Raw genomic sequence first — 21,443 nt, forward strand, 5'->3', positions numbered from 1 at the left:
GGCTCTGTGCTGATGCCAGCTCAGAGCCTGGAGCCTGTTTCAGTCTGTGACTCCCTCTCTCTCTGACCCTCCCCTGCTCACGCTGTCTCTCTCTCTCTCTCTCTCTCTCTCCTAGAAATAAATAAAACATTTTAAAAAAAAAAGAAGAAGAAGTAGAGTTTCCTCACCCTGCTCAGCTAGCTGCCAGGGGCAAGATTTCCCTTTCACTCAGACCTATTGAGGGTCTTATTTTTAGAGAGAGAGAGAGAGAGAGCAACAGGGGCAGGGTGAAAGAGAGAATCTTAAACAGGCTCCACGCTCAGCACAGAGCCCAATGTGGGGCTCAATCCTTTGACCCTGGGATCATGACCTGAGCCAAAATCAAGAGTCGAACATTCAACTGAGTAAGCCACCCAGGCGCCCCAAGACTGGACTTGCTTGTGCAAGAATCTGTTGCCCTTATACTATCCAAGAAGAAAGATGTGATGAGTTAATTTGTCTCTTCTCCTATCTACGCACTCCTGGCTCAGATCTTTCCTGTGTTTGCATGAAGTATCTGACTCCAGCTCTGCAGTGACACAACTCACAAAACTTTACCGCATTCAGAAGCAGTTACCTTGTGTTTCGAGGACACCGGACGAGAGTTATGGAAAATAATATCCCTGGGGCTTGCACAGTATTAATAGGGAGATGTTGAGAGATATGGGTCACGCTGTGCCTACATGGAACATGGGATCCTAAGGGGCAAAGACACCATATTTTCTTACTACCTTTATTGTTTTTGTGTGTGTGTGTAATATATGGAGTCCTTAAAGCAGGAATCAGAAGACTATGGCTCTTGGACCAAATCCAACCCGAGGTCTGTTTTTCTCACTGTTCACAAACTCAGAATGGTTTTCACATTTTGAAAGGTTGTTTTAAAAAAGAATATGTAAGAGAAACCACACATGGCCCACAAAATCTAAAATATTTATCATCTAGCTTCTTATAGAAAAAGTTTGCCAGCGGCTGCTCTAAAGCCAAGGCCCAGGGTAGGGATTCCTTTTGACTGGTCTAAGCCAGTAGTCTCCACTATTTTCTCCCACATCGTCTCCCTGGGGCCAACGCAGTGAGCCAAACCCAGAGCCTTATCTGTGGTAGGTTAGCTCCATCTGCTGGTCAAGTGTTTTTCACCAATGCTGTAAACAAGAGAAAGTTCTTGCAAGTTTCAACTTCATTGCATTAATAGGATTGATTGGTTGAATCCGGCCGAGCTAGCCTATTGGAATTTAAGGTAGATATTCCGGGTTCAACTCAGATTTACCCACACACATCTCAAGGACTGAAAACACAGATGGTCGGCACACCGGCTGTATATCCCAATCATAGCCACCAGGGGAAGTGATGCAAATATAGGACCTATAGGAATGGCATTACTTGCTGGGCTGTAAATAATGGGGGAGTAAAAGTGAACAGCGGTTCTATTTTAAGAACATGGTGGTAACAGAAAAAGTAAAAAAAACTGGGAAGAGAAGGCAAGTTCAGTTTCCAACACATTAGCCCCGTTCACACTTCACCTTCCAGGGTCATGGTAATTTCTATTTATATACTTATGTGTCCTCAGAGATAAATGAAATAGGTGACAGCGATGATACAAGGGACGATAAAGACGGATTAGGGTTATTTTCTTATTATAAGGTGCTCACCCTGTGCACGGGCATCTTGTCGTTTGAAAGTGGACTTGGATTAGTTGTAAATGTACACAGCAAACTCTACGGAAATCATTCAAAAGTTTTTTAAAAAGACAGAAAGAAAGAAGTATAATTGATAGGCTAAGAAAGGAGGAAAAATGGAGTCATAGAAAATGCCCCTTAAAACCACAAAAAGAGGGGCGTCTGGGTGGCTCAGCTGGTTAAGTGTCCGAGTCTTGATCTCAGCTCAGGTCATCATGTCATGGTTTGTGAGTTTGAGAGCTCTGTTGGACTCTGTGCCGACAGTGTGGAGCCTGCTTGGGATTCTGTCTCCCCCTTTCTCTCTCTGCTCCTCTCCCACTCATTCTCTCTCTCTCTCTCTCTCTCTGTCTCAAAATAAAATAAATAAACTTAAAAAAAAAACTAAAACACACACAGAGACAGACAAAGAGTAGAAGATGAAAATAGGAACCAAGAAGGGCAACAAATAGAAAACAGTAATGAATATGGTAGATACTAACCCAACTACATTAGTCATCACTTTGAATATCAGTGGATTAAATGTACCAATTAAATGACAGAGATTGTCAGAGTGGATTTAAAAAACGTGACTTAAATAGGGACACCTGGGTGGCTGTCAGTTGAGTGTCTGACTTTGGCTCAGGTCATGATCTCACAGCTCCTGAGTTCGAGCCCCACATCAGGCTCTGTCTTTGCTGACAGCTCAGAGCCTGGAGCCTGCTTCAGATTCTGTGTCTCCCACTCTCTCTGTCTCTCTGCCTCTCCTCCCCTGCTCATTCTCTCTCTCTCTCTCAAAAGTAAATAAAAACATTTTAAAAATACGACCTAACTAAATGTTGTCTGTAAGAAACCTACTGTAAATATAAAGATACACAGAGACTGAAAGTAAATGGATGGAGAAAAATATACCATGCCAACGCTAGTCAAAAGAAAGTAGGAGTCATTCTATTACTTTCAGAAAGAGCACACTTCAAAACAAGCAGAGTTATCAGGGCTCAAATGGAATGTAGGACATCCAAACTGGAAGAGTGAAAAAAGAGAAGTAAAGTAAATTCAATCAGTCCAATAAAGTAGGGGTTGGCAAACTTCAGCCCATGAACCAAATCTGGACTGCTCCTTGTTTTTATATAGCTCACACACTGAGAACGGTCTTATATTTTAAATGGTTGAAAAAGAAGAATATTATTTTATGATGTATCAAAATTATATGAAATTCTAATCTCAGTATCTACACATGAAATTGTATCGGAACACAGCGAGGCTCATTTGTTCACATCTTGTCTGGAAAAGTTTCGACAGAGCCCATGTGGCCAATCAAGCCTAAATATTCACTAGCAGGTCCTCTATAGAAAAAAAAATTGCCAACACTTGCAATAGAAAGTGGAAAACAGAAAAATAAAGCAACATGATGTTCGACGCACTACGGGGTGATGTTAGGATTGCAAGTCATCCTCATCCTCGCGATGACCCATAAGTACTTTTGAAGGCTATTTGCTGAAAACCTTTATATTAAGTAAAGATCTTCAACGGGTGGTTGGAAATGCAGAAGTGGAGAGAGGAGCGAGATCAGGGCCCTCCTTGCCTCGGTTCCTCTGGGGTTCAGCTCTGTCGCTGCCCTGCCTCTGTGTGTGCCACCCGGGGCGGGGGGGGAAGGTTAAGGAGGGGGCTGCCACAGCTGGGTCTCCCATGGTGGCCCCTGGCTTCCGGAAGTTGCAAAGCACATGAGCTGTACTTTCCCTCCTCAGCTGCAGGGCGCCATCATGGTCGCTTCCTGTGTCCAGATCCTGGTGGGATTCTCAGGCCTCATTGGGTTTCTCATGCGCTTCATTGGCCCCTTGACCATTGCTCCGACCATCTCCCTGGTGGCCTTGCCTCTCTTTGAGTCTGCGGGTAACAACGCCGGCATCCACTGGGGGATTGCTGCCGTGTAAGTACTCTCTGGGATTGGAGTGGCATCTAAGTTCTTTCTGGTGGAAGACTACCCAGTAAGAATAATGTGTTCTGGATACTGGCAAACTCTTGTGGGTTATAGATACTTTCATGAACACTATGATACTTTAAAAAGCAGTGAAATTGCTAGAAGTCGTTATTACTACTATTTGTTACATTTTTAGTGCTCAAAAACAATGAAGTAATCTCAAGAAGTACAGAAGAACACTTAGTGTTCACAAAGACACGGATGCTGCTGGTCCTCTGTCTGCTAGGTTTTCATGGAGCAAATGGCTGTCACTCTCTGGCGCCTGGGAAGGGTGCAAAAGACGTGGCTCAGGTTCCCAGTACTCTTATAGCATAGGAGAGAGATGAGCCTTGGATCCAAATAGCTGTGACATCAGGAGACGGTGCTGAGAATCGTAGAATGTCGAGCACGTTCAGGGGAGGGGGTGATGGTAGCTAACTGGGGGGGTCAGGAAAGCTTTATGGAAAAAGAGGCCTTGAGCATCGTGACAGAGCTTTGAAGGCACTTGGGGATGGCCGCTGCAGTCTGACCGCAAGGATTTGCAGAATGACCCGGGAGAGAAGACAGTCGTGGACCCTCGCCTCACCGGCTCCAACCCCTGGATCCATCCGGCCGCCCAACCCCAGGGAGTAATAGCCCCCCTTCCCGCCCTTCCCCCGCAGCCACCAGCAGCTCTGAAAGGGAACAGTCCACCTTTTCAGACATGGTAGGACACTGACTGCGTCACCGAGAGGGGCCTCGATGGGGACCTTCGCAGCAGCCACTGCCTCCCCGTCCCAGACAGTGGTGGCTCAGCCTCCTGGACGCATGCTCAGGACAAGCTTGCCAGGCTGGGCGTGGCTTGTTTCTGTTTCAGGACCATCTTCCTCATCGTGCTATTTTCTCAGTACCTGAAAAATGTTGCCATGCCCCTGCCCGTTTATGGAGGAGAGAAGAAGTGTCACACGTCTAAGTTCTACCTGTTTCAGGTCTTCCCGGTAAGAAGCGCTCCCCACCCTCTTGCGTTCTTAGTGGACTCACCCGGAGGGTGGGGGGCATCCCTCGCCCTCTCAGAAGGTCCCCACAGCAAATGCTCTCCCTTGTATGGTGGCTTCTCCTCCCTGGGCTCCATTCATCCACTGTAGAAGGAGGCGACTGTCGTGGGAATGCTCTGTGGCTGCTGGTGCAATGCGGCCCGTGTCATTCCACGAAGCCCTGCCCCAGGTCACTCCTCTGGGCACCAGTGTGGGACAGCCGTCTCACGTTCCTGGGGCTCTGCTCCTAGCAAGGTTCATACCTAACTGTACACAACTAAGGACTACACTGCTCAGACCAACTTCCTCCTCGGTGGCTCGCGGGGAGTCCAGATCCCTGGTGCTGCTGCTGCCTCAATTCTCAGACCCCCCGCTGGTGGATTTGCATCGGTGTTAGGTCTGTGTGGCTGCCGACCACACAGTATGTCTGCAGGTTTAATTGCACCGTGAACTACATCTCACATCGTGAAAAGATACTTCCACATCTCGTCCCTCGCTCACCACCCTGCAGGTGGGCTTTTCTACAGCTCACCGTGCCCAAGAATCACTTGTGGACATCGCTCAAAATACACTTTTCTGGGGTTCTGCCACCAGAGATTAAGTATCGGTGTATCTGGAGAAATATCTTTACGAAATCTTGCTTCAGGCTCTGCAGAGCAGTGGTTGTAATTCCACTGAACAGATGAGGAAACTGAGGCTCAGGGAGTTTGAGCCAAGGTCATGTGACCAGCAGACAGTGGAAAGGAAGACAGATGGTAATCCTTCCAATCCAGGCTGTGCCTATTTTGCCAGACATTTCTGCCTCTCTTTGATGCAAACCCTCCATGGTTTATTTTCTACATTCTTTTAATGCGCTAATTATGACGTGGATTGCTGTTGTCACCGGAAGGGCCAGGAACCCAGCACTTCCTTATTTCAAAGAGCTTCCCTGACCTCCCTCCCCGGCCCAGCACCTCTGGGAGGTGTAGGCAGGGGCTGGAGGTCCAGGCCGGGTAGTGAAGCCCCTCCCTCTGGCAGGTGATGCTGGCGCTCTGCATCTCGTGGCTTCTCTGCTTCGTGCTCACAGTCACCAACACTCTTCCCACGGCCCCCACGGCCTATGGGCACCTGGCCCGCACCGACACCAAAGGCAATGTCCTGAGCCGGGCTCCTTGGTTTCGCTTCCCTTACCCAGGTAATGAGAAGATAGGGCCCCTTTGTGCCTGGGACAGGTGTTTTCCAGGACTGACCATGGGGTCCAGGGCACTGGATGGAGCATTGAATAGGGGCAGAGGATGGATCTACTCCAAAAGATCTGACAAGGAGGAGCAGGCTCGAGGGAGTCTATATCAGACCCCTAGGAGAAGGAGACCCTAAGAATCCTCTGAAGGTGTTTGACCAAAGGCTTCCATTCCAGGACCTTCCTCTGAGATGGTCTACATCCCTCATCCCCTCCTCCTTGTTACCCAGAACCCACAGCCTGGGAATGGGCAGATCAGAGAAATTTCAGCCTTCTGGCTAGACCTTTGAGACTCTTCCTGGATTAATTGGATCCTACTCAAGGGAGCCCTGGGCTAAATTAGAACATGTGCACCGTGACCTCAAAGTCTGGGTGTGTGACTTCCCCTCAGGGAGGAATGGTAAGGCAGGAGTCCAAGCCACAGCCTCTGACAGTCATGGGGTTGGAAGACACACTACCTGGTCTTTAAAGCCTTTCCAGGGGCGCCTGCAGTGCCTCAGTCGGTTAAATGTCCAACTGTGGCTCAGGTCATGATCTCCCGGTTCATGGGTTCGAGCCCCGCCTCGGGCTCTGTGCTGACAGCCCAGAGCCTGGAACCTGCTTTGGATTCTGTGTCTCCCTCTCTCTCTCTGCCCCTTCCCTGCTCACATTCTGTCTCTCTCTGTCTTTCAAAAAATAAACGTCAAAAAAAAAAATTTAAAGCCTTCCAAAGACCCCTCCCGCAAAGAAGTTATTTGGGCTTCAGCAACCTGCTGCCTTCTGGATTAACCTTCCCTCTGTGTTGCTCTTTCAGGACAGTGGGGCCTCCCCACCATCAGCCTGGCTGGGGTCTTTGGGATCATTGCAGGGGTCATCTCCTCAATGGTGGAGTCGGTAGGCGATTACTACGCCTGCGCGCGGCTGGTGGGGGCCCCACCCCCTCCGAGGCACGCGGTCAACCGAGGCATCGGCATCGAGGGTCTTGGCTGTCTGCTGGCAGGAGCCTGGGGGACAGGGAACGGGACCACCTCCTACAGCGAGAATGTCGGGGCGCTGGGTATCACCAGGGTAAGTCTGCTGACGGTGACTTATGGGGCGGGCTGGGGCCCCCGAATCTGTGCTCAGTGCTTGAGTCTCTTGTGGCTGCTGTAACAAATCGTCACCAACTTAGTGGTTTCAAACGACCCAGATTCGTTCTTTCTCCGAGCTGGAGTTCAGGAGTCCAACACGGGGCTCAGCGAGGCAAAATAAAAACTCTGGCCGGGGGTGTGTTCCCGTTAGCTTCGATCCCAGCCTCTGTTTGTTGTTCCTTAGGAGGAGTATAAACAAACCCAAAACGTGTATTCCGATGCGGTTAAATTCTTCCCATGTGTTCTATAATGCAGACAGCTCAATAAATAAGCTCTTAGGCTGCAAAGAAAAAGAAACAAAGAAGGAATCTGCCACTTACGGGGCATTAATGGACTTCAGTAGTTGACACTAGAGTATCTTTTAAAAAATACTTTACAAAGTGGTTAAAGACACGTAACCTAAAAACTGAAATCTGGATCTATTAAACGAGGCCTTATTCTCCTTTCTCCCCAGCACCTGTCGACCACCCATCGACTTTCTGTCTCTTTGAACTTGACTAGGCTGGGTACCTCATAGAAGGGGAATCATACAGTATTTGTCTTTTTGTGACTAGCTTATCTCACTTAGCAGAATGTCCAGGACTGTCCACAGACAGTCCAATAATATTCCATTCCACACACACACACACACACACACACACCACATTTTGTTTATGCCTTGCCTTTGGATTTTATGCTGGCTCCTCTCTATGGCCCTCGACACCCTTCATGGAGGAGCCCTTGCCTTGTTCTTCATCTCTTCTCCCATGTGTCTCTCTGCGTCTCACTGTGCTCCAGAGTTCCCTTCCCCCCTCCCCCTCCCCAGCTTTACTGAGACACACTTGACAGGTAACACTGTGTAAGTTTAAGCTGTACGATGTGTTTATTTGAAAATACACTAACATATTGCAGCATGATGGCCACCATTAGCTAACACTCCCATTAGGTAACACCATTACCGGTTCTTTCTTTTTATTTTTAAAAAAATTTTTTACATTTATTTATTTTTGAGAGACAGAGCACAAGTGGGGGAGGGCAGAGAGAGAATGAGACACAGACTCCAAACAAGGATCCAGGCTCTGAGCTGTCAGCACAGAGCCCGATGTGGGGCTCGAACTCACAGACTGCGAGATCATGACCCGAGCCGAAGTCAGATGCTTAACTGACTGAGCCACCCAGGTGCCCCTCTTACCATTTCTTTTTGAATGGTGAGAACATTTGGTGGCTCAGTTGGTTAAGCATCTGACTTCAGCTCCGGTCATGATCTCATAGTCTGTGGGTTTGAGCCCCGTGTCGGGCTCTGTGATGATAGCTCAGAGCCCAGAGCCTGCTTCAGATTCTGTGTCTCCCTCTCTCCGCCCCTCCCCTGCTCATGCTCTCTCTCTCAAAAATAAACATTAAAAAAATTTTTTAAAAAGATCTACTCTCTTAGCAACTTTCAAGAGTATATATAATATGGTGCTGTTAAGTATAATCACAGTATTGTACATTAGATCCCCAGAACTTATTCATCACCTTCTCACTGGAAGTTTGTACTCTTTGACGAACATCTCTCCATTTTCTCCACCCTGGTAACCACCACACTTCTTTCTATTTCTGTGAATTTAGCTTTACTAGATTCCACATGAAGGATACCATACGATATTTGTCTTTCTCTGACATAGTTCACTTAGCACAACGCCTTCAAGTTCTACCCATGTTGTACAAATAGAAAGATTTCATTTGTTATGGCTGGATAATATTCCATTGTGTATATATACCACATGGTCTTTATCCATTCATTCATCATTGGACACTTAGGTTGTTTCCATATCTTGGCTTGTAAATAATGCCGCAGTGAACACGGGTTGTGGGTATCTTTTCCAATTAGTGTGGTGGCTTTTTTGTACAAATACTCATAAGAGGAATTGCTGGATCATGTGGTAATTCTATTTTTAACTTTATGAGGAAAAGCCACACTGTCTTCCATAGTGGCTGTGCCAATTTATGTTCCAATAAACATTACATAAACGGTACACATAGGATCCCTTTTCTGCACATCTCCACCAGCACCTGTTAGTTCTTATCTTTTTTATGATAACTGAATCTAACAGATGTGGGGGAGGGAGATATCTCATTGTGGTTTTGATTACATTTCCCTGGTGGTTAGTGATGTCGAACATCTTTTCATGTACCTGTTGGCCATTTGTATGTCTTCTTGGGAGAAATGTCTATTCAGTTCCTCTGCCCATTTTTAAATTGTTGTTGTTGTATTGAGTTGTATAAATTCCTTATGTATTTTGGATATTAACCCCTTGTCAGATATATGGTTTGCAAATATTTTATTCCATTCTGAGGTTGCCTTTTTATTTTGTCGATAGTTTAGTGTAGTCCCATTTGTTTATTTTTTGCTTTTGTTTATTATACTTTTAGCATCATATCCAAAAAAATTGAAAAAAACAATTTCTAGGGGATTTTCCCTATGTTTTCTTCTAGGAGTTTCATGGTTTCAGCTCTTACATTTAAGTCTTTAATCCATTTTGCATGTAATTTTTTTGAATGGTGCAAGGTAAGTGTCCAATTTCATTCCTTGTATGTGGTTCTCTGGGTTTCCCAACCCTGTTTATTGACAAGACTATCCTTTCTCCCATTGAATATTCTTGGCTTCATTGTCAAATATTAGTTGACCGTGTTTTCATGGGTTTATTTGTGGGCTCTCAATTCTGTTCTGTTGATCTTTGTGCCTGATTTTATGCCACTACCATACTGTTTAAATTACTATAGCTTTGTACTATCATTTGAAATCAGGAAGTATGATTCCATCAGTTTATTCTTCTTTCTTGGGATTCCTTTGGCTATTCGAGGTCTTTTGTGTTTATATATGAATTTTGGGATTTTTTTTCCTATTTCTGTGAAAAATGCCATTGAAATTTTGTTAGGCAATGCATTGACTATACAAGTGGCTATAGTGTGAACATTTTAATAACATTAATTCTTCTTATCCATGAACATAGGATATCTTTCCATTTGTTTGTGTCTTCAATTTCTTTCAGCAGTGTCTTGTAGTTTGTAGTGTACAGATATTTCACCTCCTTGGTTAAATTCTTCTTAAGTAGTTTATTGTTTTTGATGCTATTATGAGTGAATTGCTTTCTTTATTTGTTTTTCAGATATTTTGTTGTTTGTAGAGAAAGACAACTGATTTCTGCATGTTGATTTTTGTATTCTGTGACTTTATTGATTCATTGATTAGGTCTAACTCTTTCTTGGTTGAGTATTTAGAATTTTCTGTATATCAGATCATATCATGTCTACTGTCATATATTCATACCTTCATTGTATTGAGGTGTGTTTCTTCTATACCCAATATATCGAGAGTTTTTATCATGAAAATATGTGGTATTTTGTCTAATGCTTTTTCTGCATCTTTTGACATGATTATATGGTTTTTATTTTTCATTTTATTTATGTGGTATATCACATTTATCACTTGTATATGTTAAAACATCCTTGCATCCCAGGGATAGATCCCAGTTGGTCATGGTGCATGATCTTTTTAATGTGATGTTGAATTTGGTTTCCTAATATTTTATTGAGACTTTTAACATCTGTATTCATCAGGGACATTGGTCTGCGCTTTCTTGTAGTGTCTGTATCTGGTTTTGGTATCAGAGTAATGCTAGCCTTATAAAATGAGTTTGTGAAGTAAGTATTATTAATTCCATTTGGCATATTTGGAGGCTGATATTTGGAGAGATTAAGTAATGTGCCCAAAGTCACACAGCTACTTAGAGGCAGAACTGGGGTTGGGTCTCAAATGCCTCCTCCTCCTCCTCCTCTTCTTCTTCTTCTTCTTCTTCTTCTTCTTCTTCTTCTTCTTCTTCTTCTTCTATAATTTATTGTCAAATTAACACCTAGTGTTCATTCCAACATGTGCCCTCTTCAATGCCCATCACCCACTTTCCCTTCTCCCCCACCTCCCATCAATTGCAGTTTGTTCTCAGTATTTGAGAGTCTCTTATGGTTTGCCTCCCTCCCTCGATGTAACTTTTTTCCCTTTCCCCTCCCCCATGGTCTTCTGTTAAGTTTCTCAAGATCCACCTATGAAAGTGAAAAAATATGGTCTCTGTCTTTCTCTGCCTGCCTTATTTCACGTAGCACAACACCCCCCAGTTCCAAACGCCCATTCTTAAGCGTTATGCCACTGCCTCCCAAGAGAGATCTTTGGCCTCACTGGAAAGGCTTCTTAGAGAAGGAGCATTTGAGTCAGGACTTTAAGATGGGGATAGAGTGGTGAGTGAAGAGATGAGGGCAGAGGCCGGGTCCCAAGGTCACCCCCTCATCCTTTCACAGCCCCCATGTGGGAGCAGAGGGGCACCATCTGGGCTCATGTGGTTCTGTTCCTACAAGACCTCTGGAGTGTGGTTTGGGGTGCCCCCGAGGCAAGGCAGAGGCGTGGTGGGTGCTGAGTCTCTCGTCCCCCCATCTCCTGAGCACCGCAGGTGGGGAGCAGGATGGTGATGGTCGCCGCCGGCTGTGTGCTGCTCCTGATGGGTGTATTTGGGAAGATCGGGGCTGCCTTTGCCACCATTCCAACCCCTGTGATGGGAGGCATGTTCCTGGTGATGTTCGGGGTCATTGCCGCCGTGGGGATTTCTAATCTGCAGGTGAGGCAGGGCGCCCTTCCACGAGCAGCCAGGGTATCTCTTGAGAGAAGCCCATGAGAATGGGGATGAAGAGAATGGGGCTGGGCCAGGGGAGGAGGAGGAGGCATCCTTGGTTCCCAGAGACCACGATGGCCTCCGGGCGGAAGAAAGAAAGAGCCGGATGCATCCGGGCTTCTGAAAAACAGAAACTGCATCAGTCCGACCTGGGGTGTCCGGACCACTCAGCTCCCAGGGTCAAGTGGGAAGCCCGGCCTGGCTTGCCTACTGAGTGTGACGCTCAGAGCCCAACCTCCCTCCCCCATCTCTGGTGGCAGCGGGAGGGGAGGGGGCATTGGAGGGGACTTAGGTCGCTGTACAGCGCGGGTGCTGATGGCTTCGGGCTGCCCTGGGGGCTTCTCTCCTGCAGTACGTGGACATGAACTTGTCCAGGAACCTCTTTATCTTTGGCTTCTCCATCTACTGTGGCCTCGCCATTCCCAACTGGGTGAACAACAACTCTGAGAAGCTCCAGACAGGTGATTTTCTGTCTCCGAGACTGTGACCGCTCCAGGGGCAGAGGCCCTCGGCCCCTGGGGACCCCGGTTGCTTTTGTCTCCATTCTAGGGATTCTCCAGCTGGACCAAGTCATCCAGGTCCTGTTGACCACGGGCATGTTTGTCGGTGGATTCCTGGGCTTTCTCCTGGACAACACCATCCCCGGTAGGGCTCACCTTCACTCCGTAAGCTAGTCTGGGGAGGCGGTCAGCACTCGGGCTGCCCCCGTTACCACGTGAGGCTGACCACGGCGTGTCGCGAGCAGGCCCTGGGTCTGGCGGGGACGTGCAGGACGGCATCAGCCTTCTAAGGCGGCCCTAACCAAACAGCGCAGACCGGCTTAAACAGCCAGAGTGCATGTCCTCACGGTGTGGAGGGTAGAAGAGGCGATCCAGGTGGCAGAGTGGGCTTCTCCTGAGGCCTCTCTCCTTGGCTTGGAGATGGCGGCCTTCTTGCCGCGACCTCGCGTGCCCCTTCCTCCACGTGGGTGCATCCCTGCTGTCTCTCTGTGCGTCCTTATCTCTTCAGGTTAAGACACCAGTCAGATGAGATTAGGGCCCACCCTAAAGACCTCGCCTTTAACTGAGTCACCCTTTTAAAGGTCCTGTCTCCAAATACAGTCACATTCTGAGGTAGTGGGTTAGGGCTTCAACCCCTAGGGGGGGTCAATTCGGCTATAACAGAGCCCTAAGGTGAGAAATACACCAGATGCAAAAAGGAAAGGACACAGCCCCAGCTGTGTTACGGCCCAGAGTCTAGTTGGTGAGGGAGAGAACACATGTATTCATTCATTCATTCATTCATTCATTCACATCTTCAATGAAACCCCACTGAACACTTACTGTGTTCCAGGTGCTCTGTACTGAGACCACAAAGAGCAGAGAGACATGCCCTCCACCTTCCAGAAACCCACAGGCCAGCAGGAGAGAAAGACAAGAGACAGACAGTGAGAATAGAGGGGAATCAGTGTGGTGATGAGCAAACTCAGTCTCTGAGGGCTGAGGATGTCGTTGTGAGGAGTGCAGGGCTGCCGTCACGGACGGCTCTCAGTGCTCCCCTCTTGAACCTCCCGCAGCCCCTTGAGAGGGCCCCTAGGCTCGCACCCGCCTGGGGGCACTCTGTTTCCCACATTGGTTCACTCCACCAAGTGTAAAGTGCGCCTGCATTCTAGAAACAGAGTGGTGGAGAGACCCATGCCTTGAAGGTGAGGAAGGGGCAGCATTCAGTTAGCTCTGCCGCACGTCAGCCCTGCAGTGGGAGCTCAGGGAATCCCTGGGGCGGCTCTGAGCGGGGACTCCAGACGGGACAGCAGAGGGGGCATCGGAGGAGGAGGAAGGAAGAGGAGGAAGTGGAGGAGGAGGGAGAGGAGGAGGGGGAAGTGGAGGCGGAGGGGGAGGGGATGCTGTTGACAGGTGGAGGCCTGGCCGAGGAGACCTCCCGGGTGCCTGCAGGGGGCGCCAGAGGCTCCCCCAGCCCAAGGGCGGCTCAGTTCCCAGGCCTGACTGTTTGCCCGTCTTCCATTAGGAACCCTGGAGGAGAGAGGCCTCCTGGTGTGGAATCAAATCCAGGAGGAGTCTGAGGAGACTGCGAGGGCCTTGGAAGTGTACTCCCTCCCCTGTGGGATCGGCAACACTTCCTGCACGGGGCCCTGTGCCCAGCGTCTCCCCTTCTGGCCCAGGAGGGAAGCTGGGAAAGGTGAGCAGGGAGTGAGCCTGTTCAGCTGCTTCTCCCCGGATCCCTCGGGAGAGTGCTCCGAGGGCACCGAAGAAACCAAGATATGAGAAGAGCTGTCCTCACGCCTGCCCCCCCCCCGCCGCCGCCCCGGGGTTCCTCGCCCCCCACCTCGGGTGCTCGGCTCCTCATACGAGGGCGGGTGGGCACCCTGCACACCGTGGCAGCCAAATTAGATTAAGACCATGAGGCGTGGGCTTTGACACAGTCACTTAGTCACCACACCCTCCCAGAGAAAACCAGTCTCCAGCGTAACCCAGTGTCCACACAGAAACTTTCTTCATGCACGTGCTCTTGGCAACCTATTGACTTGTGGGGAGGGAAAGGCCTGGGGTGAGGCAGGGGACGGAGTTGGGGCTGTTTGCTGAAAGGTGACAGGGACAGTTCTCTTCCTCCTCAAAGAGGCAGGATGCTGGAACCCCGCCAGTCCTCTCCCTCCGTGCACCGGCCCCTCAGGGCTGGCTCTTCAGGACAGGGGAGAAGTACCCTCTGTTCTTCCAGCACCTTCTCTGAGCTCCTGGTGCTCCAGCTGGCATCCAGCTCAGGCTGTTTGTCATGGATTGTTCCTGAATTTCACTTTCTTGGCATCGAGTGCACTGACTCCAGCGTGGGCTTCGGTCCAGTAGGCCGCCGAGGGGTCACAACGCGCTCCACGAGGTGGCCTCCTCGTTTCATTCTTTAACGAGGCCTCAGGACTGCAGCACTAACTCCCGCCCGAGTTCCCAGCGGGCTGGGCTGCCCTGCAAATTTCAGATTTGCAGTCTCCACAATTATGCGAAGCAGTTCCTTAAAATCAAACCCCCAAGCCCGTACCCACACCTATACCCGTCCCCATCCATATGCTATTGGTTCAGTTTCTCTCACAGATACAGGACTGGCTAATACGGGAAGATATCATCAGTCAAGATACAGATACCTGACTGAGGGAGGAAGAGTCCTAGGTGGGGAGGGAGGGAGGAAAAGTATCATCTAAGGGGATTTCAGAGCAACATATCCACCCTGGGCTGCACCATGTCTCATGAGCCCTGCGGGGTGGGGAGCCCTGGGGGGTGGGGCTGAGGCGTGAAGGCAGGGGAGCCTCTAGCACATGGCTGTGGGGAGAAGGGACACAGCGTTCCCCTGAGGTCCACGCTGACTGCCCCCCCCCAGCACATAATACTCCAGGAATGAGGACTAAACAGGAGTGGGGTGCGGATTGGTTAGAGCTGGTCAGGCATGCAGTCCTTGAGGACCTACTATGTGCAGGCACCTCTGTAGAGATTTCTTCCTTGCCGTGCGCTGGCTTGTTCTTGGCTGCTGGAGTGGCTGGGGGTGGTTGTGAGCACTGGTGCCGAGCTCCCTCATTCTGCTCAGCAAACCCCCCAGAGGAGAGCCCCCGCCTGCCCCCTCATTTTGGTTGTTTCTAAACAGTGAAGCGACAGTCCTTGCGTATCCCCCATGGGGGGGTCCCTAGGGGTGGGTGCGTGCCAGGATGTGAGGTGAGGTGCCAGCACTGGGGCTCAGAGCAGGCAGGACTGTGCTTGACTCCTAACCTTAACCTGCGCCTCAGTTTCTTACGAGGAGATGGAGCCGCTGAAGTCTTTGCGGGGCTGTCAGTGGAGGGCAGCCGCTGTGGTCATGATGGGAACCTGCAAAAAGCAGGGAACCCGTTCTCTGCACGCGGGGTGTATTGGCCAGGGGTCTCCAGAGAAACAGAGCCAATAGGATGTAGGACATGTGTGCACGCACATGTGTACACGCTTGTCCACACAGGCATGTCTACATACTACATACACGTGCAGACATATGCATAGAGATTTTAAGGAATGGACTCACGTGATTGTGGAAGCAGGCATGTCCCAAATCTGCAGAGTAGGTGGACAGACTGGGAAGAGTGGGCGTCCGTGTCGGAAGGCAGTCATTGGCGAGTCCCCTCTTCCTCGTGGGAGGTCAGTCTTTGGGGCTAGTCGATCCTTCAACTGATTAGATGAGCCTGACCCACATTAAGGAGGGTAATTATTCTGTATTTACTCAAAGTCTGCTATTGTACGGGGTGCCTGGGTGGCTCATTTGGTTAATCGTCTGACTTCGGCTCAGATCATGATCTCAAGGTTCATGGGTTCAAGCCCCGTGTCAGGCTCTGTGCTGACAGCTAGCTCAGAGCCTGGAGCCTGTTTCAGATTCTATATCTCCCTCTCTCTCTGACCCTCCTCTGTTCATGCTCTCTCTCTCTCAGAAATAAATAAAATAAAATTTTTTAAGTCTTCTATTGTAAATGTCTATCCCATCTGAAAATACATTTGTAGAAACATCTAGAATAATGTTCAACTGAGAATCTGGGTACTGCGGCCCAGTCAAGCTGACACAGAATCAACTATCACATCCAGCACACATGTCCAGAAAGCTCTCAGAACACTCTGGGATCTGGCTTGAACTCCATTTAGGAGTCTTTATTCCCAGAAGCAGCAGATGAAGCTGGTTCTGTCCTACAGCACAGGAGGGGTCAGCACCATTCCTGGGCTCCGCGGGCATGCAGGATGAGTGAGTGGCCTCCAGAACTCTCTAGATCCCACCAGAACCATGTTCTGACCCCAAGGTGTGCTGAAAGCACCTAGTGTCATGGCACCTCTGAGGACACCTTTCTTGAAAGCCCGTGGCCCGGGCTTCAGCCAGGCTGCACCCCCCTCAGTCCCCCCGTGAAGAGGAACATGGTAGGAGCAGGTGTGCCTTTCAGCCCGCCAGCCTCTTCCAGCAACAACCCTGAGGGACTGACATGGGGCCGCACTACTTTACAAATGCTTTATTAACAGTCAGCAACTGAAACCATCCAAATGCTCTGGGACAGCCACTCCAAAACGTCCCGGAAGGCTGAGGCAGGTACAGCCCTGGCTGTCGGCATCGTACTCGGCAGCTGCCCACCCCGGCTCACCCCCTCCCTGCCCAGCCCTTGTGGGTCACAGGTCATCATCGAAGGTCTCCATGCATCTCAACATGATCATCTCATCGTCAATGGGAAGGTCCGGTTCCTGCAACACACAGAGTGGAAAAAGATCACTTTCCATGGAAGGAATCCAGGCCCCAGGCAGACAGGAACCCCCCGCGGCTCCCCAAGAGTCTACCCCATCTCTGGCCATGTCTTCTCAAGCTTCCAGCCAGGAAGTAAGCACTACAGGGAGGATGGGGGGAAGGTCCCTTTTCCACTTCACTCAACCCCACACTCCATGATCTTCAGAAAGTTTTCCTGCCTTCTTTCCATCCTGGGCGTTCCCAGGATCCCATAGGTGATGGAGAGAGAGCGAGGGCATCAAAACTTTATCCAAATGCCCATCGATGGGGGACGGGGAGTTACGCCAGGTGCACTCACCAAGGGAATACCATGCAGCTGTTTGAAATTAAAGGAACGAGCTCGTTCTCTCTCTGTGGGGGATGCTATTTAAAAGGAAAAAAGTGAAGTACAAGGCAATGTGCAGAGTAGGCTACCATTTGTGTTCGAAAGGGCACATAACTATCTGTAGAGTCCCTCTGGATGGCTGCACCAAGAAACTGGTAAGGTGACTGCCTCTGGGGAAGAGAATGGGGCACAGCCAAGGGACGCTGGTGGGAGAGACTACGTTTTGTCTATCTTTTGGTAACTTTCAAGTTTTAAACTGTGTATGTGGGTTAACTCGTAGATAATTTTTTTAAGAAGCAGTGCTGTGTTTGTTTAGCAGGGGTTTTATAAAGGGTCCTTCCCTTTATAATGACCCCGCCCCTGACCTCTCTGACTCCCCATGATCTCTTCCCCTTAAAGTGTGCTCCTGGGTTTTGCTCTTCCTGTCTCTCACCCCCTTAGCAGAAAGTGACCCCTGTAGTTTGTTACTGTGCTGGTCAGGGACTGGTCCCTTTGGGCCCCAGAAAGCCCAGTCAACCATCTCACGAATGTGGGACCTGGTCCCCAGGGTGATGGCCGGGTTGGGCGAAGACTCCGCTGACAAAGCGTCTCCAGCTCTGGAGAATGTCCTCGCTCACTGTGCTCTCCCGGGGTGGGGGGGCAGGGTGCATGGTGGGGAGCCAGCGTACCCGAGAGAGGACCAGGTGGGCTCTAGGAAAGGAATGTGGACCCTTCGTTCAGGGTGAAGACCATAGCAGAGCTTGAGAAAAAGACGGAATGGAGCCAGGAGGCCAAGCGTCCTGGGAGGGGCCACCCACTCACGTCTCTGTCACACCAAGTGCTTGAGTGTTGTTCAGAACGGTCCAGGCCCCTAGCCCCCTGAAAATGGTGTCCGAGGCATTTTTAAGCTGCAGAGTTGTGAAAGCAGCGGGACGTGAGAGGTGTCTGCTGGTCTTGGGAGCCGAAGCCTGGTGAATCATAGCCTATCCACCCCGGCTCACGCCCACCTGGGACCCTATTTGGAACTGGGGTGTTTACAGGTGTAGTTGGTTAAGGATTGCAAGATGAGCTCATCCTGGGTTTGGGGGTGGGGGCGCCCTCCATCCACATGACTGTTGTCTTTACAAGAAGCTGTGAGGGACTGGGAGACACACAGAAGAGAGAAGGCCATGTGAACACAGAGGCCGCGACTGGCGGGGTTCAGCTGCAAGCTAAGGACTGCGGGCCATCGAAGCTGGGCAAAGGCCACACTGTTCCCCAGAACCTTCCGAGGCAGCACGGGCCTGCATCTTCTCCTGCTGCCGGCCAGATTTGGCCTTGATTTGGCCTCCTGGCCTCCAGAACTGTGAGAGAAGACACTTTTGTTGTTTGAAGCCCATCCTGGGCGCTGTCCAGGTGCTGGGTGCTAACACAGCCTTCCTAGGACACCATACAGGTGCTAATTAAGGTTTCATCTGAGGACCTCAAGGACCCTGTCAAGCTGACAGCGGAGGGGGATGGGGAAGAGAATGAGACTTCCCCCTTTATAGCAGCGCACAGTGAAGGCTGGTGGCCTCCTGCCCCAGAGCCACCTGGACAGCTTGTTCAGAATACGGATTCCCGGGGCCCTGCCTCACAACACGGAACGAGAATCTCGGGTGCGGGGGGCACCAGGAGCCTGCATTTCCCGTTAGCTCCCCAGAGGATTCAAGTTCGGGCATCTCTCTGCTTTGTACAGATACTCTAATCCTGCTTGGTCCTTCTTTTCTACCATGTGCGGGGAAAGGAAGCAGGGAAAGCAAGACTGTCCTGTTAATCTGTTCCCAGGGCCTCGGTAAAGTGGGCTGACTTTGCTGTGTCCGAGGGGAGGCGGACACGGTGGTAAGGGCCGGATGGCCGAGAGCTGATGGGAGGTGCAGAGCAAGCGGAGGGGGGCCCTGGGCCCCCAGTGGTTCAGAGTGGCCTCGGCAGAGGGAAGAAAGGATCAGTGGGAAGATCCTAGTCATTTTTCTTAGCCTATTGAAAAGCTGTCCTAGTTATTTTTAGACCAGCATTGTCATTATTATGGCTTACCTTTTCAAACTAACAGTCGTATCTTTGCTAAATTCGGAGAAAGTTCCTCGATTGTGAATCTGAAGCAGCCTGTGCCCTTGGTGCCTCACACATCACTCCCCTCCCCTCATGAAAGTTTCTGGAATGTACCATCTCATGAAGACACGGTCAGCTTTTGGGAAGCAGAAATTAATGCCCTTCAAAAGCTGACCACTAAAAAACATTTAAAAAAAAAACAAAAACACGGGGCGCCTGGGTGGCATAGTCGGTTAAGCGGCCGACTTTCGCTTAGGTCATGATCTCGTGGTTCGTGGGTTCGAGCCCCGCATTGGGCTCTGTGCTGACTGCCAGCTCAGAGCCTGGAGCCTGTTTCAGAGTCTGTGTTCCCTCTCTCTCTGACCCTCCCCTGCTCACGCTGTCTCTCTCTCTCTCTCTCTCTCTCTCTCTCTCTCCCCTAGAAATAGATAAAAATACTTAAAAAAAAAATCAAAAACAACCGGGGCACCTGGGTGGCTCAGTCGGTTAAATGTCTGACTTCAGCTCAGGTCACAATCTCATGGTTTGTGGGTTCAAGGCCTGTGTCGGGCTCTGTGCTGACAGCTCAGAGCCTGGAGCCTGTTTCAAATTCTGTGTCTCCCTCTCTCTCTGACCCTCCCCTGCTCATGCTATGTCTCTGTCTCAGAAATAAACAAAAAACATTAAAAATATTTTTTTTAAAACGTGACCACAAACATTAGCACAGGGGCTCAGAAGAAGACAGAACAGCTCAGCCCCTCAGAAAGGTGTCAAGCAGTCACACAACATTTACAGATGCCTGCTAAGAGCCAGGTCCCCGTGTCAGGCCCACCCCGGGGAACATCCACCAGTCTTTTCCCTCAGTTTCCCTGGACGTCTTCAATTCCCCAGGTGCATCAGGCTCACATGGCCATCCGTGGAGCAGGCTGGGGAGAATGAAGGCACATCGGATGCCAGTGGCCCTGTGGGGCGTGACGTGGGTGAGGTCCAGCTAAGGGGCCCTCTCGAGTGTCCTTTCCGGCATCCTGCGGGAGGTGAGCAGAGGCCTCTCGGCGCTTTGCTCGGTCCTACCTGTTTTAACTCAGTGTTAACACAGCACAGGCCTTTAAAAAAATCGACGATCTGCATATAGAGCTGAAACTTCTCCTCTGGGTTTTCTGGATTGCTGCCGGCAAACGCTGAGCTGACAAAAGAAAGAAGAAACAGCAAATATTTAGCATCCTAATCTTCGGCCTCTGCTTCTCCCCCTAAAATATGTGGGTTGCAGTGTGAACCACGCCCTTGGAAACACCCGGCCGAATTCGCAGACAGCCTGGAGGTTTGCGTGGCCTCAGCTTCGATGTCCTGTGTGGAGCCCGTGGGAGAAGAAAGACAACGGGCAGACTGGCTCTTGTGCCCTGGTTTTGTTTGTGTTCTGAGCTGTGGCCTCTGGAAGAAGGAGCTAAACTCTACCTCTCCCTCAGGCTCGCCCTCACCGTGCTCCACGGTCCTGGTGCCCCATGGCAGCTGAGGGAGGTCAGGGGACACCAGCCACACTTGAGCTCAGTCCCCTGAGATGCCTCCCCTCTGCGGGTCTAACACAGAACGCAGCCCTGATGCAGGGAGAAGGCCTGCTTTGCAGACTCCTTCCCACGGCCTCGTTCCCATTGCCTTCCTGGGACCAGGGGGGAAGCCCAGCGCCTTCAAAGGGCCGCAAGTCGTGCAGGTTGACCTCACTTCCTTTGGGAACGAGGTCCCACAAGCGGCCTAGGAACCCTCTGGCAGCAATCCGTGCCTTTTCCAGGGAGAGCAAACATTTTTCATAGGTCATTCTCATGTCCCAGCAGCAGCGTAAGGAGTTCCAGATTGATGAACTTCCAGATTGATGAACTGCAGCCCGGGCCCTGCTCAGAATCAGGGACGTCGGCCCCTAGCCCGTTTCAGCAGAACCGACCCCCACACACAGCCGAGAAGGGCTTATGTCACCGCATCAGATCACTTTGGAGAGTGAGACAAGTCTGTCGAGGCTGAGCGCAGCAGGCAGACCGAGGAACACGGGTTGATGTCAGGTGACCAAGGACAGCCTGGCCACGTGGCCTGGGCGGAGTGAGGGGGGTGTTCGTTAGGGTATGAGGACGGGAATGTCACCTCGCTCCCAAAGTAGCAAAACTACATAATTGGGGCTTTTTTTTTTTTTTTTTTTTAGCATGT

At 50.2% G+C, this 21,443-nt stretch overlaps 2 protein-coding genes across 2 annotated transcripts in view; one reads left to right on the top strand and one right to left on the bottom strand.

Annotated features, from left to right (window-relative positions):
• The window catches only part of LOC144237101 (solute carrier family 23 member 1-like), a 51,375-nt gene extending 36,717 nt beyond the window's left edge, over window positions 1-14,658 (top strand). The window contains exons 5-12 of the mRNA XM_077770804.1: window positions 3,416-3,597; window positions 4,484-4,604; window positions 5,658-5,814; window positions 6,653-6,906; window positions 11,429-11,593; window positions 12,000-12,108; window positions 12,197-12,292; window positions 13,652-14,658. Coding sequence (XP_077626930.1) covers window positions 3,416-3,597; window positions 4,484-4,604; window positions 5,658-5,814; window positions 6,653-6,906; window positions 11,429-11,593; window positions 12,000-12,108; window positions 12,197-12,292; window positions 13,652-13,908 — 1,341 coding nt within the window. The 3' untranslated portion in view covers window positions 13,909-14,658. The remainder of the gene's footprint in view (window positions 1-3,415; window positions 3,598-4,483; window positions 4,605-5,657; window positions 5,815-6,652; window positions 6,907-11,428; window positions 11,594-11,999; window positions 12,109-12,196; window positions 12,293-13,651) is intronic.
• A 2,019-nt stretch (window positions 14,659-16,677) lies between these two features.
• STRA8 (stimulated by retinoic acid 8) overlaps window positions 16,678-21,443 on the bottom strand; it is a 17,313-nt gene continuing 12,547 nt past the window's right edge. Inside the window, exons 7-8 of the mRNA XM_077770778.1 lie at window positions 20,325-20,436; window positions 16,678-16,863 (exon numbers count right to left, since the gene is read on the bottom strand). Of these exons, the coding sequence (XP_077626904.1) occupies window positions 16,792-16,863; window positions 20,325-20,436 (184 nt within the window). The 3' untranslated portion in view covers window positions 16,678-16,791. The remainder of the gene's footprint in view (window positions 16,864-20,324; window positions 20,437-21,443) is intronic.

Source organism: Crocuta crocuta, unplaced genomic scaffold, assembly GCF_008692635.1.
Source record: "Crocuta crocuta isolate KB4526 unplaced genomic scaffold, BGI_CrCroc_1.0 scaffold266, whole genome shotgun sequence".
NCBI classification, from domain to species: Eukaryota; Metazoa; Chordata; class Mammalia; order Carnivora; family Hyaenidae; genus Crocuta; species Crocuta crocuta.